Below are 14,935 nucleotides of genomic sequence, written 5' to 3'. Positions count from 1 at the left end.
TCGATCAAATTTCTCGGTTAACCGAACAAGACTCTTGTTCGAGTAAATCGACGAAATTTTGAGTGATTTCTTAATCGAGCAAGACGTCAACGTCAATCAAACGACAAAATTGATTTCCACATTCAAACGGGAAACGTGTGTATCTTCTCCTCATTTTGATTCCTGGCTAATCCCAGACCTTAAAAAGAATGAAACACAATGAATAGTTGCTGTGGTAGTGGTAGTAGTTATAGTAGTAGAAGTAGTAGTAGTAGTGGTAGTTGCAGTAGTAGGCTACGTTGTGGTTGTAGTAGCAAATATTATGGTAGTAGTAGTAGTAGTAGTAGTAGTAGTAGTAGTAGTAGTAGTAGTAGTAGTAGGAGCAGTTGTTGTACCACAATCCTGCCTCTGTCCCAGGTGCACAGCCTGAAACCAACGGAAGATCACAAACAATGAGTACCGTAGGCTAGGCTACTGTTCTTTCTAATATTATATTAACCTACACAAATTTTCCAAAAAAGTGGTTAGGCTACATGACTCGTAATCGTGAGATTGCGAGTTTGGGGGTTCGAGCCTCAGCACGGTCCGACGTTGTGTCCTTGGGAAAGGCACTTTACACGAAGTTCCCACTTGGCTCGGTCCTATCGGAGACGGACGTTCAACTTGGAGGTCCCGCCCCTTAAATAACCTAACAGTGTTGATAGGGGCGTTAAACCTATACCATTTCTCCATTTTTTCAAAAAAGGTTTTTGTCACAAAATATACAAAGGTTCGTTCTCATTTTCCTTTCAGTTTCTCTGCATTCAAGATATACCCTTCTTGAAACCATTGTCAGCTTTGCTCCACATAGTTCCCATAGTGGCGTCGGTGGCCTAGTGGTCAGGCTCTCGGACTCGCAACCGCAAGGTCGAGGGTTCGAATCCCGTCAAGGGCCTGACGTTGTGTCCTTGGGAAAGGCACTTTACACGAATTTTCCTCACTTCACCCAGGTGGGGATGGGTACCTGGCTATAGACAGCGAAAGATCTTGTTAGTTTGTTAGTGTTTGAGCGTCTGGATCTTATGATAAAAACAGCAAGACATGATCTCCCTCAACTATACCAAGCGTGGGATCTAACACAACAAAAAAGAACACTGGAAAAGACATACAACTCACGAAAAAAGCCAGAGACAGATAAAACGTTCACAATAAAGACCATGTCGTGAAAAACCAAAATATCACTCCCAATTCAAAGTCATTAGGCCAGTAAGTCACATTTTTGGCAAAAAAGGACATGCGTTGCTGTTTAATTTATCTCATCCAACAACATCAAAAGCTAAATAAATCATGATTAAAGCGTGTAAATTACATAAAATGTGAACCAGAAATAACTCTACTGCAGAAAATCTTATGGAAATAACCTCTGGTAAATCATTCACGACAAAGACATAATTACGTCTTGCGGGATAAGTTGAAGTCACAATATGTCCGTGATACAGCATCAATTCATAGATGTACATGTATATGAACTTCCAGTGCGCACAAAAGTGACTAAAAATCGTCACTGTGCTTCGGAAAATCAGGCGCGTCTTATGGAAATAACTTTCTCACGACAAACAATGCCGGCCATTGTAAGGTATCATTTTCCATTCGTTTTTGCTAGAAAATATGACTTCTACCTGCTGGAATACCTTTGCCAATACCAGAGCTTTGCTAAAGCAATGGGATTTCTTATTCCAGTCCTTTCATGCGTGAATAGGATGGATGAACGTGTAAGAGTCTATTTTCACGACATAACGTTCAGGTGTATCCCGTCCCCTTAAACTAATTAGTGAGTAGTGGATGTTCTCAATTAAGCGAGGGAACCCTTTAGCATTTCTTGTTTTAGAATTTAGAGATGGCCCGCAGTGAAATGTCAGTCCGTCACAGTCAGTTCGTCATACTCATTTGTCAGACAGGCACTCGTATTTCTCTTATTTTTCGACATATGGGAACTTGTGGAGCAAAGCTGACAATGGTTTCAAGAAGGGTATATCTTGAATGCAAAGAAACTGAAAGGAAAATGTATATTTTATGACAAAACGTTTTGGAAAATTTGTGTGACAGAGTGACATGTCTATCGGAGAGTTCTGAAATGTTGTTTAAAAAAATTGGACAAAATATTTACCAGCCTCCTTAACTTTAAGCTTCAAATTGCAATGTCAGAAATATACTGAAATTTAACCAGTGCATGAAAAATGGGAAGGGCAAATGTTCAAATGTGTGTTTTTATAATGATGGCTAAAAACTGCAACATGCTAAAGAAAGCGAGGTGAACAAAAAATCCTAATGAAATTAGTAAATTTTGGATGATTCTCGTATATATCTACAATTCTATTGTCTTATTGTTGGTACATAGATCTAGTAATATTTCAGTTTTCACAATTTGGTTGACATTTTCACGAAATGGCCCATCTGGAAACAAAGAAGATTAAAAAATCTATAGGCTAATTTCAAAAGAAGATGATTTATCGGCGAAGTCCATTTTCCCTCGAACATATCCTTCAACACTTGAGACCATCTAAACTGTGTTCCTTGTCCATGTTTTGTGGCCCTTTCATATGTACATGTTTGTGATTTTCAACCAATTCTCTCTTTGTTTTTCTGTTTTCAGGTACCTTGGCAGATGATCTGTCTTTCAACAACGGAATGCCATTCAAAACTTTTGACACCCCAGACTCTCATGGAACGTTTCCCTGTGCAATGAAATCATGCCTGCTCACTGAAGTTTTAGACAGTAAATGAACAGAGAAACAGATAGTTTAGCTTCTAGAGAAGAGTGACGTTCAGCCCTGGGGGGAGGGGTGCTCTCTCTCTCTCTCTCTCTCTCTCTCTCTCTCTCTCTCTCTCTCTCTCTCTTTCTCTGTCATTCTCCTTCTCTCTTTCAAGTTGTGGACCAGTTCATCAATTCAAATATTTTTTTCATTGTTCATGCTTCCTACTCAGGAATTCTGTGAAATAAAAGAAGCTTAAAAGTATGTCTGCGCCTGCATTGGAATGTATTAACATTATTGGAATGGACATGCATTGCCTATCAAATGAGTGCAGCAGCAGCAACAGCAGTAGTAGTAATAGCAGCAGCAGTAGCAACAGCAGCAGCAGCAGCAGCAGCAGCAGCAGCAGCAGCAGTAGTAGTAGTAGTAGTAGTAGTAGTAGTAGTAGTAGTAGTAGTAGTAGTAGTAGTAGTAGTAGTAGTAGTAGTAGTAGTAGTAGTGGTGGTGGTGGTAGTAGTAGTAGTAGTAGTAGTAGTAGTAGTAGTAGTAGTAGTAGTAGTAGTAGTAGTAGTAGTAGTAGTAGTAGTAGTAGTAGTAGTAGTAGTAGTAGTAGCAAAAATAGTTGACCTTTACACGCCTGTAAATAGGCAATGGTGAACTTCAGCATCAAAATCTCGAAGCTGGGAACACCCCAAAACATAGCAGAGACGCAAATCACTAACATATGCAGGACGAAAATAAAATTAATTATAGCAATGAACTGTGAAAAGTGCCAATGACTTTGACATGGTAGGCAGGTACAAAGTGGAGCTAAGATCTCTGCTGAATAAGTGGGCTCCTCTTAGACATAAAAACATAGGACTGAGAGAGGGAGAGGGAGAGAGAGAGAGAGAGAGAGAGAGAGAGAGAGAGAGAGAGAGAGAGAGAGAGAGAGAGACAGACAGACAGACAGACAGACAGACAGACAGATAAACAAAAAAAAAGAAAGACAGACGGACAGATAGACAAAGCAGCAGTTGTAAGCTTTACGTCGACATCGACAGGATTTAGATCTTTTAGGAGCCGGCTGTTAGTCTGATACTGAATCAATCGGGGCATATTCACTATTATTCACGGACAACTCAGTAACTCAGTGTAGCGAGATATAACACAGGTAACTTACCAATGTATGGTGAAACAATAAATCTGTCGCAACAAAGAGGGGAGGAGGGGGGAGGGGGGACCCGGCTTTGCGCACTAGGTCAAATGAGTTCCTAATAAGGGGTCAAAGTTAACTCTCACCCTTTATATTCAGCTCAGAGAACTAACATGCAGATTGCAGTACCTTTCGGTGGCTTTATCAAGGTCCTTATCAAGAAATAGTCGTGCAAGTTTACTTCGACGAAAAGGCTAGTGTTGGCGTTCCTCAGGATCCAGAGATATGAATTCTGCAAATGAACTGGATCGCGAAGTTAACCTTCTAAGCCTTGATAATGAATTGAAAGATTAAATAAATGGCTATGCAAGTCTCTGACTCCCTGGCACCAAAACATTGTTGAGCGTACAAGATAAAAGGCCTGGTCCCTTTCGTTCTTGCTCTGCTCAAGCATACTGTTCCTTTCCTGTACAAATTTGCGTTTTGAATTTGGGTAAAGAGAAGAACAGAACATCGACACAATAAAGGTCACAGTACGGGGAACAAGCAAGACAAATAATATACAGAAACAACAGAGGGAAAGACAAGAAGTAGAATCTACCAGTGGCACCTTCTGACTACCCGCTCGTACAAAGTGTGTGAATTATTATGAATGTATCTGGTTCCTGATGGATACACATGTTTTGGAAGCTAAAGTGAGCTGCTGGGGATAGAAAAGTAGTTGCTGAGACTTTGAATGTGAGTTTTGCTAATGTCGTTGCTGCTGCTGATGCCATAGTCATTTTTGTTTGTAATAAATAAATTATGTTGTTGATTATTTTCTTCGCTATTCTTTTGAAGAGGACATTGTTGGTGTGACGAAAGCACTTTTTTTCCTAAGCTTTTTTCCCCAAATTATTTTTTTTTTCAATCGCTTCTTGTTTTCGTTCTTGGTACTGCTGCTAATTACGGTTTTGATACTATGTAAAAGGAAGGGTAATGGTGATGTTGCTATTGAAGATTGTGAAAACACTGAAGCCAGTGGCAACGAAGAGGAGGAGGAGGAAGAGGAGGAGGAGGAGGATACTAACAATGTTTTAGCAAAGGTTATGTTTGTTTCAATCTTGCAGAATTTTATACACAAGATGAACTAACTGTTCTTCTTTTCGTATAATCTTGAATCAAGTTAAACAGGTGTATACAGAACTACGCATCAACCATTTAATTTTTTCTCTCATATTTTCCCACTTCACGCCGTGAGTTTGAGACTCCAGTACCAAAGTATGTGGTGTAGCAATTATAGGGGCTTCGCTGTCACACGCAGGAAACCGGAGTTCGGATCCTGAGAGGAGAGAATTTTTTAAATAAAGGATTTCAGTCTTTGTACTAGGATGTTGTATCCCTCTCAGCCCGGGGTGGTCGGAGGCTGCCTCCAAAATGAGAAAATTGTGTCTATGGGGGCGTAAAAACACATATGTGAGGCAGCGTGGTGGAATCAGGCTCCCGTCAATTTTTAGGCATGTAGAGTCATTGGTGTTATCTTAAAGTTTGTTCAGTTGTCTTTATTTGGATGAAAAAAAAAATCCATTTATCTCCAATACAAGTCGAGATATTTGCGAATGAAAGAGGTGGGGTCACCTGTTTTCAGAGGTAAAATTAGTGAGAAAATGGCCGCCAAAGATTAGTTATTTCCCTAGCTTAAGAGTCCGTGGAAACTGAAAATTTGCATGTTTGTGCCTTTAATCAACGCTTTTCAGAAAAATCCACACAGGAATGAGTTCTTTAATGGGCATGAAAAGTGTTGAGCCAAAAAAAAATATTTAAAAAATTGATAAAAATTCACGAGCCTGCGGAAAAATGCAGTTTTCTTCACTTTGATTATTATGACGAGAGCCTGATTCCACCCCGCAGCCTCACATAATAATATATTACTATAATTCCTTGACTGCTGTGTAGACGTGTGTGCTCATTTTGGGTCTCCCAAACTGATTCTTTAAACATTTTCCACTGGTTTATTGGCAAAGTCTTAGAAGATGTAATACAAACTGGTGCAGTTGTTTATTTTGAAATAAGGAAAACTATAATATGACTGTAATGAAAATCTCTCTTAAATTAACATTCTGTCTAGTCTGCCCAAACGTAGCTCTGTATATGTCTCAACAATGAAAGGTTTAATTAAAGGCTAACTAAAAATATTCTTCTTTTTCTTTCATCTTGAATTGTATTAAACAGGTATGACCCTGAGTCAATCATTTAGATTTTCTTCCTATTCCCCCACAACAAACTCGTTATTCGTCGGTGGCGTCGGTGGCCTAGTGGTAAGGTTACTGGATTCGTAATCGTGAGGTTGCCGGTTCGGGGATTCGAGCTGCGGCCCGACAACGTCTTTGGGAAAGGCACTTTACACGAATTTTCCTCACTTCATCCAGGTTGCAATGGGTACCCGGCAATAAACAGTGAAAGATTTTGTTTGCATGTTAGTGTTTCAGCGTCTATAAATGGTCGTTTTCACTGTATGTTCCCAGGAAGTTGAAGTTGTTTCAGAATGGTCCCATGTCTGCTGGGGTAATAGTATAGATTGTGAAGCGCACATAACTTTCTGTTGAGCGGGGATTTGTGCCATGCAAATGCTATCTATCTATCTATCTATCTATCTATCTATCTATCTATCTATCTATCTATCTATCTATCTATCTATCTATCTATCTATCTATCTATCTATTATTATTATTATTATTATTATTATTATTATTATTATTATTATTATTATTATTATTATTATTATTATTATTCCCCGACTCCAGTATGGCGTCTCTGACACAGCTGTCGGACGACTTCTACACATGTGTCCTCTGTCTAGAGAAGCTGAAAGATCCCCGCAGCCTCCCATGTCTGCACACCGTGTGTCGCGCGTGCCTTGAAGTGCACGTGCAGAAAACACGTGATGAGTGGACTTTTTGTTGTCCTGTATGTGAACGCAAGTTGGATGGGGCAAAACAGGTATATACCCACTTTCATTAGCCCATAATCCTTATAACTCACTACTTTAGAATTACAAAGTTCTATATTCTGCTCTGTGCTTTAGAGAAATTTGACGTCAAAAATTTAAGTTTCACAACATGTCAAGCTTTTTCGTGTGCAATTCTTTGAATATCTTGAAACAACTTCGAATAATCTTACTATTTCAATTGAAAAGATAGGACGTTCAGTTTCTGATTTCATGACCGTAGTAGCTAAAACGGTCCCAAAAAAATGTCAGCTAGATCAAGAACTTTGTAACTCTAAGTTAACGAACTATCCTTTGACCTGTTCTTCAGCAGGGAGACTTTTGTTGAGTATGTCTGTCTTTGGGATGTTATTTCCGTCTCAGCCCGGTTGGTCTTGACAGGCAAGGTCGAAGTCCTTTTTCTAAATGACCAAAATTGTGTCGATGGGCGCGTAAAAAATCCAACATTAAAAATAAATACCTGTTCTCCATGTTTCCATTTATACATCTAGGCTGGTGTATAATTCATTCATTCATCTATCGACCCACCCCCCTTTTCCCCTCGTGCATGACCAAAATTGGGTTAGATTTCCGTAAAACATCTACAAAATGGCAGAAAGATACTGACTGAAGTGTCTTTCCACCATTCCCAAAGGGAGGATATTAACATGTTCTTATGCACAGTAGAGACGTAAATGGGTTGATTTAACAGTGTCATGCTCATACCGTGCCGGAACAACATAGGGGGAACTGCTGCTTTTTCTTCCCTCACCCTTACTATTGTAATTTTCCTTTACTTCTTTTGTATGTTTGTCACTCTCTTGTGATCCGATATTTCTGGGTCTGTTGACATTCATCTCTCGTCGCTCATATGACCTTATGCAGTTGCAAGAGCCGTAAATCTTTACTAAAACTTAAACAAAACATCTACTTAACTAATAAACCCCACCACCGTCTCTCAAGCATAATTCCACCGTTCCCATCGCTCTACTATTTACACACCAGTTGCCTCGTTCATGACATCGTATTCATCTACTCCCATAAATGCTTTGAAATTTTCACCTATCGTCTGTCAGAGTCATACAAAAGCCATACAAGTGCACTCATCCTTCTGGCCAGCAGCAACTCTCCAACTTATTTAACCCCACAAATAGCCCCCCCCCACCCCCCCACCCCACACACACAAAAAGTATTGACCTCACCTGTCACCCATTCGTTTATCTACAAACCCCACGCCAAAATCAAAATCTCATGTATCCACCAAATCAGCATCATCAACAATGGATCGGGGTAATTTTGCCGAAAGTATCGAACTCCTCTTCATCACTGCCTTCTGATGACGTTTTATTCTTTGCCAATTCATCTTTATGGTCTGTCAGTTAATTCCGTTGACCAATGTCTGGAGACTTTCAACACCCCCTCCCCCCTTTATCAATCATCTCCAGGGCCTGTCCTTTTCTTCAGTTGACCTATGACTAGAAACTTTCACCCTCGACTGCCCCCCCCCTCCCTTTTATCAACTCATCTCTAGGGTCTGTCCTTTTCATCCGTCTACTAATGACTAGAAACTTTCACCCTCAACTGCCCCCTTCCCCATTTATCAACTCATCTCTAGGGTCTGCCACTTTCGTCCGTTGACCAATGGCTGGAGACTTTCACTCCCAACGACTTCCTCACGACCATCAGCAAAGTGAGATCTGCGCGTGCAGCCGAGAAAGCTTGCGACATCTGTCGCCAGGAGCGGGTGCTGGTAGAGGCGACCTCCTGGTGCATGAACTGTCTGGAGCTGCTGTGCCCTGACTGCCGCCGAGTCCACACCAGATCCAAGGCGTCACGTGATCATTGCCTCATTAGCGTGGACGAGTTGCAGGTGAAAGCGCCGAGTGCGGTTAAAGGAGGCTTTAACCTGACATTTGGAACTTACTCTACCAAACAGGGGATTTGGGGGAAAAGGGGGGGGGGGGGGGGTGTCTCCTCTCTCCGTCGGTCGCCATGATGCCTAACGCCAAAGAAGCTGTTTTATTTTCTTCTAAATAATTGTTTTATGAATTGGGGGAAAAAGGAAAACAAAAACATCGGCCCCGCGGGGGGGGGGGGGGGGGGGGGCAAAATGTACTTTTACCTGAAGCATACCTATAATGCTATGTCCAGGGGTGTTCTTATGGGTAGGTAGTTTCCTCCACATTGAAGTTATTTTTTCTTCACATTTCACTCAAATGAAGGGTATTTAGCCGCGCGTGTGTGTTTGCGCACGGACACAAATGTGTGCATGTCTATATGTGGGGAGAAGGAGTGAATATGTGAATATATATGGGGACGAGCCGTCATAACCCAATCACCACCTGTCATTATTGTGAGGTAGTCCGTCTTACCGACCATTTTACGTAGACCCCTCCCACTGTTGAACTATGTGTAACAATACATTTTCAGCTGCTGGTGAGGGAAGCGTATGATCCCTCAAAACCCATAAGCCCCGCCCACAACTCATACACAAATCGCAAGTGAGATGAGTGGTCACTGTTTACCCAGCCTGTCATAAAGTAGAAATGGACGTCAACATGAACTTGTGATAGAAACATCGCTCGTTCTCCTATTGGTTACTAGTAACCCATGTGTTTGTTTTTACCACAGAACTCGGTCTTCCCCGCCTGACACATTTTGTTTTATTTTACCCTTGCCCAAAATCCGAAAAAAGCTTACAACCCCCCAAAAGAAACAGAAAAAACTCACCACAAACCAACCCAAACAAACGAAACAAACAAAAAACACCCCGAAATCTAACAAACAAAAAGCAAAGACCTTCTCCCCCCCCAACCCCTTCCTAGCTCCTGTGTGAGTGTGTGTGTGTGTTTGTGTGTGTGTGTGTGTGTGTGTGTGTGTGTGTATGTATGTGTGTGCATGTGTGTGTATGTATGTGTGTGTAAGTATGTGTATATGTGTGTGTTTATGTGTGTGTATTATGTGTTTGCATGTATGTATATTAAGAGTGTGAGTAGGGTGATGGGGAGGGGCTGAGAGTCGAGGACAGGACGTGGTGGGGAAGGTGGCTGCAAAATGAAAGTCCCAAGTGACAACACTAGCGTGGTCCCTCTTCCGACTCCCTGAGAACATAGAACCCCGGTAATTTTCTATGATCCTTCACCCAAATGTTACAAATAACCCAAATTTGCTGGAAGGAATTGTAAAGGCAACAACGTCAATAAGAAGAATAACTCAATCTCAGTCCCTAAACAAAACTGACACTCCCTCCCCCAATCCTTTTCGTAGACACCTTTTTATTCCTTAGTATCCTGGTAAAACTCACTAAGCTCCTACTTCGAAATTGCGTGACCTGTTTAATGTACTGAAGTTTATTTCAAGTCAGCAGAGACAAAGATGAATCTAACGATATTTTCATGTCGTACTATTCCCAGAATGAAAACACAGAGAAGCTGATGAAGCGGACATCAGAACGCGCCCTGTGTCCGACACATTCGGACAAAACTGTGACCACTGTGTGCGTAGATTGCAAGATGGCGGCGTGTGACGTCTGCGTCGTACAGTCTCACAGCAAATGTCGTAGGCTCGAGCAGGTTGGTGCCACACATCGACTTTAAGCACATCTCACCTTTTCTTGAAGTCAGATGTTTCTTTATTCTAGAACGTATCCCTATTTACATTCTGATGTATTTCCTTGACAACATCGAGCCCACTGAATTCGATTGAATAATCCCCCTTCCCCTTCCCTGCCTCACCTTTCTCTCTGCCCCTCTCTATCTTTCTCTCTATCTTTCTCTCTATCTTTCTCTCTCTCCTCTCTCTCCTCTCTCCCCTCTCTCTCTCTCTCTCTCTCTCTCTCTCTCTCTCTCTCTCTCTCTCTCTCTCTCTCTCTCTCTCTCTCTCTCGCCCCTTTTTACCTTCTGTTCTCATTCTGTTTCTTAAAGATTTTGTCATTGATTTCATCTGGATTTTTTTGTCCACCATTGACCATTAGGGCGAAATCAGTAAGCCACGTTATCTGTTCCACTTCTGTTCCAACAACAACAATAATCACAACTACCACTCCTATGCTCACTCAGTGGTTCTTTAACTTGCGTTGCAGGGAGAAACTGAGCACAGATTGATTATGTCGAGATATTTTTTCCATGTCCCTCTGTCTTTCGTCCAGTCCAGAATTCTTTTTGTCCCCAAACCAGTCCATTCTTTGATGTTGTCGTACCATAATTGTTCGCTGTAGTCTTGTTTTTTGGCCACCTTCAACCGTGCCCGTGCGTGATGTTCTTTTTTAAAACAGCTTTCGTGCCGGTCTGTGTGTCCGAACCAGGCGAGTATTCTCTTTTCTATTGTAGCAAGCCGTGGTTTTTGCTCTCCATCTATTTTAAAAAATGTTGTCTGCACATCATCGTTTGCCTTTGGTTCTTCGTTAGCTCAGATGGTATGATGCTAGACTTTGGGATGGATGGCCCTGTTTCAAATCAGTTCTTGAACTCGGGTCGTTTTGTTTAGTTTTCAAGGTTCTCAAACCATTATTTGGTTCAGTCGTATCGGAGGTACCGCCTCTTAAAAAATTCAAAAGTATTGATAGGGGCGTTAATCCCATACAATTGCACTTGTTTGTCTTGTGTTCTTTGTAAGATATACCTACTACTTTTTTTGAAAATATCTCTTCATTTTTTTGCTACCCACCAAACCAGATGGAAAAAGTGAGCCCTAATCTCCGTGCCGACTTATTGGAAGCCAAAAACCGAGTGGACTCTTGCCGCCAGGGGGCGGAGGTGGCCAGACAAGTGTCAAGCGAGCAACTGTCGGCCTTGACCCTGTCCAAGGACAACGCCATAGAGGAAACGAGACAGCTCAAAGAGAGGCTGCTGGACCTCGTGCGTCAGGTGAGATCCCCACTTCTCTTACTTTGTTATTCTAGTCAAAGATATGTAAGGATAAGAGCACCTTCAGTGGTTAATACAGGGTGCCCATTTGGTCGGGTCGAGCCGGCTCAGGTCGATCGCCCGACTCGTTGCCTTATAATAAACGCGTTTGCTTTTTAGACGACGAGTCGATCGTTATCGGCTTGTGTCACGATAACCGCTTTTCGCCCTCAATCTGGCTAGCAAACTGCCCCGACCCGACCCGACCCCCCAATGGGCACCCCGTAAAAGTGTCAGGCTCCATCACTGGAGTCGCTCTCTAAAGTACAGTCGAAATCGTCCAAGAGAGGTTCCCATCGCTGAGGAGAAAAGTGGTTGTCACTAGTGTGCGATACCGCCCAGGTTGCCAAACGCTGCGTCCATACCGTCGCCTGAGTACAACAACCATGTAACCCACACTATGTCCCCAAACACTTTTTCAGTGCCTTTTTTCTACCAAATGTAACGTTGCGGATTTTGTGTCAAATTTTTAGACATGTAGCTTAATAAACATAGCCAGTGCAACATTCCGAGTTTAATTTTTTAACAAACATAATTAGACGAATTGACAAAGTTTTTTCCTTCTCCCTTAACATTTGGTTTTTGTGGGATACACGGTTCTTGTACTCGGGCGACGATAATTAACTAAATAAGAACCAGAAGTCGCTCTCTAGCAGGAGAGAGGAGTACACTGTACACACTACCATCAGGACTAACTAATTGTCCCCCAAACATTTTAAAGCCAATACTTTCCACATACATTTGAGAGAGGTTTTTAAACTATTTCGGGTAAGCTCTGCTGGATAACCCCAAGTCCTTGCTTTTTTTCGCTTATGTGTATTTCACAGAAGGAGGAAAACACTCTGCGCCATATTGAGGCAGCTTACTCCAAGCAACGCGCCATTTTGACGTCACAAAGACATACTGCGGAAGTGACGCATCAAGCGCTAGGAAAGACGAATCAGTTCCTGGACATTCTTATGACGTTTGGTAACGACGTGGACATTTTAAGGAACTTCGACGTTATCGTGAAGAATGTGACACAACTTGAAAACCAGGTTGGTGGATATAAATTTTAATATAAGGAGATTACTCCCCCCAAAAAAAACAAAAAAAAAAACAAACAAACAAAAAAAGTAGTTTTTAAAAATAAATTTTGAATATAGAAATAAATAAATCAATTAATCTAACATTTTAAAACCTAATGTGGGGCCTCTCGTGGCCAAGATGTTAAGGTGTTCGCCTCTCATTCAATGGTCCCGGGTTTGAATCCGGATAGCGATGGAAAATGGTCTTCTCTAAAATCATCTTTTTCTATTCTCTAACAATGTTCTGTCTTCTGCTTTCGTCTCCTCTTTCTGCCCCCACCCCTCACCTCCTCTGCACCCTCTTCTAGACTCCTAACTCTTTTTGCAGCCTTTCTACTGCTACTCCTTGGCTCCTTTTTGCTGTTGTCTTTCAGCTACACCCTTGATCTTGTGGTAGGTAAGATCTATACCTAGCGAAAAATCTCCGAAGTCTCGTGTACAAGTTGCGAACGTGAAAAGATCCCTTGGTGGTCCATAATGGATAAGAGTAGGCTTCGGCCGCCACCCGTGAAAAATTCAAAATTTCCTACCAACTGAAAATGTTAGGTGTGTCCCGCGCGCTCATATGACCTTATGTAGGTGCGAGGGCAGTAAAACACTTACCCCCCAAAAAACTAAAAAAAACAACAAACCCCCCCCCCAAAAAAAAACCCTTACATTTTGTTTTTGGCATCGTTTTTGCAATAGCCCGAAATAAGCATGAAATCATGACAATATTACTTTGGTATACTACTTTTCCACAAAAAAAAAGAATATATAGATCTACATAAAGATTAAGGAAAAAAACTAATACAAAGTATTTTGTTGTTGGTAGCAATTTTGCAATACCCCGAAATAAGCCTGAAATCATGAAAATAATATAATTCCGTTATACTACTCTTTATAGAACTAAATGAACTGTAGATATGAGATCACACTTTAGTGCTTCTACAGTTTCGTTCACTATCTGTTCCTTGTACCGATTCCGTACTTGCGTATTATATTCTATCTTTAGAGATCGAATATTTTATTCTGTCTATAACCATTCAAGTTTCGGTTTTATTATGAGAGTTTGTGAGTTTGTAGTGCTTTCTACATTTTTTATATATATATATATATATATATATATATATATATATATATATATATATATATATATATATATATATATATATGTATATATATATACACACACAATATTATGTTTTACGTACACACATGCTTATTATACAAGAGGCTAGCCCAGGATAGAGAAAGGTGGAAAGTGTTTGTCCGTGGCCTATACCCCGATGCAGGGTGAAAAAGGCAATGATGATGATGTCCATTACATTTTAAATTGTGCTATTTTTATGAATGTGTAATGCGCATTGAGCATATTTTTAGAAAATGGAAATGGCAGTATAAATTTATTATCATTATTACGTTCATTAACCAGCAGGTCGGAATGCGCTCAAACCGTGCAAACAGCACAGTTCTCAAGTTCAACACTGATAAAAAGGCCGCAGATTTTCTCAAAACAACAACTGGTCTTGGTGATGTGAAACTTGACAAGGGCAGTCTAAGGAAAACAACTCAAGCCGAATCAGCAGAAGCAAAAACCTCGGTTACTTCCCATGTGCCAAAGAGGGCACAGCCGCGTCAACAAAAACAGGACATGTCTTTGGTCAGGACGCCAGTGCGGAGCAAAACAACGCCAAGAGGAAGCAGCAGAGGTCTGTTTTAACTATCGAAATTGTCCAAGACGGCCTCCTATTGTCGAGGAGAAAAGTGATTTTTTTAGTCAAATGGACGTCTTGGACAAGGTCATCATTGTTATTCATCATCCAGTGCCAGATCTGCGACAGACATCGGCGATCATGGTTCTCCATTCATTCCTTTGCTCGGGTGTTCTTTATAAAGCTACGTTTCCCTGATCTTTCCCTGTTACCCATTTGTTTAGGTTCTCTAAGTAGGTTGCTCAGGGTTCCTGCCTCGTTTGCCTTTAATTTTGCCAGTGAGAGCTAGATGTTCAAGACCTTTATGTCTACTCAGGTGTCCCGAAAACGGCATTTTTCGTTTCCTGATTATCTTTAACAGTGAGCGTCCCACGTGGGCTTCATCAAGCACTTCCTCATTTAATTTATTTTCCTTCCACGATATTCTCAGCCGTCATTATTATGATGAAAAGTCAGGGG

The 14,935-nt window shown here is 41.2% G+C and overlaps 1 protein-coding gene across 1 annotated transcript; it reads left to right on the top strand.

The window, feature by feature from the left end:
• The first annotated feature begins 6,630 nt into the window (after window positions 1-6,630).
• LOC101848731 (E3 ubiquitin-protein ligase TRIM56-like) lies at window positions 6,631-14,484 on the top strand. Its single transcript, XM_035968495.1, has 6 exons — window positions 6,631-6,825; window positions 8,427-8,681; window positions 10,225-10,383; window positions 11,485-11,676; window positions 12,543-12,752; window positions 14,200-14,484. The coding sequence occupies exons 1-6, from the start codon at window positions 6,631-6,633 to the stop codon at window positions 14,482-14,484; spliced, it is 1,296 nt and encodes a 431-aa protein (XP_035824388.1).
• The last annotated feature ends 451 nt before the right edge of the window (window positions 14,485-14,935 follow it).

Source organism: Aplysia californica, unplaced genomic scaffold (assembly GCF_000002075.1).
Source record: "Aplysia californica isolate F4 #8 unplaced genomic scaffold, AplCal3.0 scaffold00062, whole genome shotgun sequence".
NCBI classification, from domain to species: domain Eukaryota; kingdom Metazoa; phylum Mollusca; class Gastropoda; order Aplysiida; family Aplysiidae; genus Aplysia; species Aplysia californica.
This window is presented reverse-complemented; position numbering and strand designations above follow the sequence as displayed.

Excerpts from the sequence above, each read along its gene's own strand:
- LOC101848731 (XM_035968495.1), top strand. The coding sequence starts at position 6,631 with ATGGCGTCTCTGACACAGCTGTCGGACGACTTCTACACATGTGTCCTC. Across the intron at positions 6,826-8,426 it reads AGTTGGATGGGGCAAAACAG|GGTCTGCCACTTTCGTCCGT; the intron begins GTATATACCCAC and ends ACTCATCTCTAG. Across the intron at positions 11,677-12,542 it reads TGCTGGACCTCGTGCGTCAG|AAGGAGGAAAACACTCTGCG; the intron begins GTGAGATCCCCA and ends TGTATTTCACAG.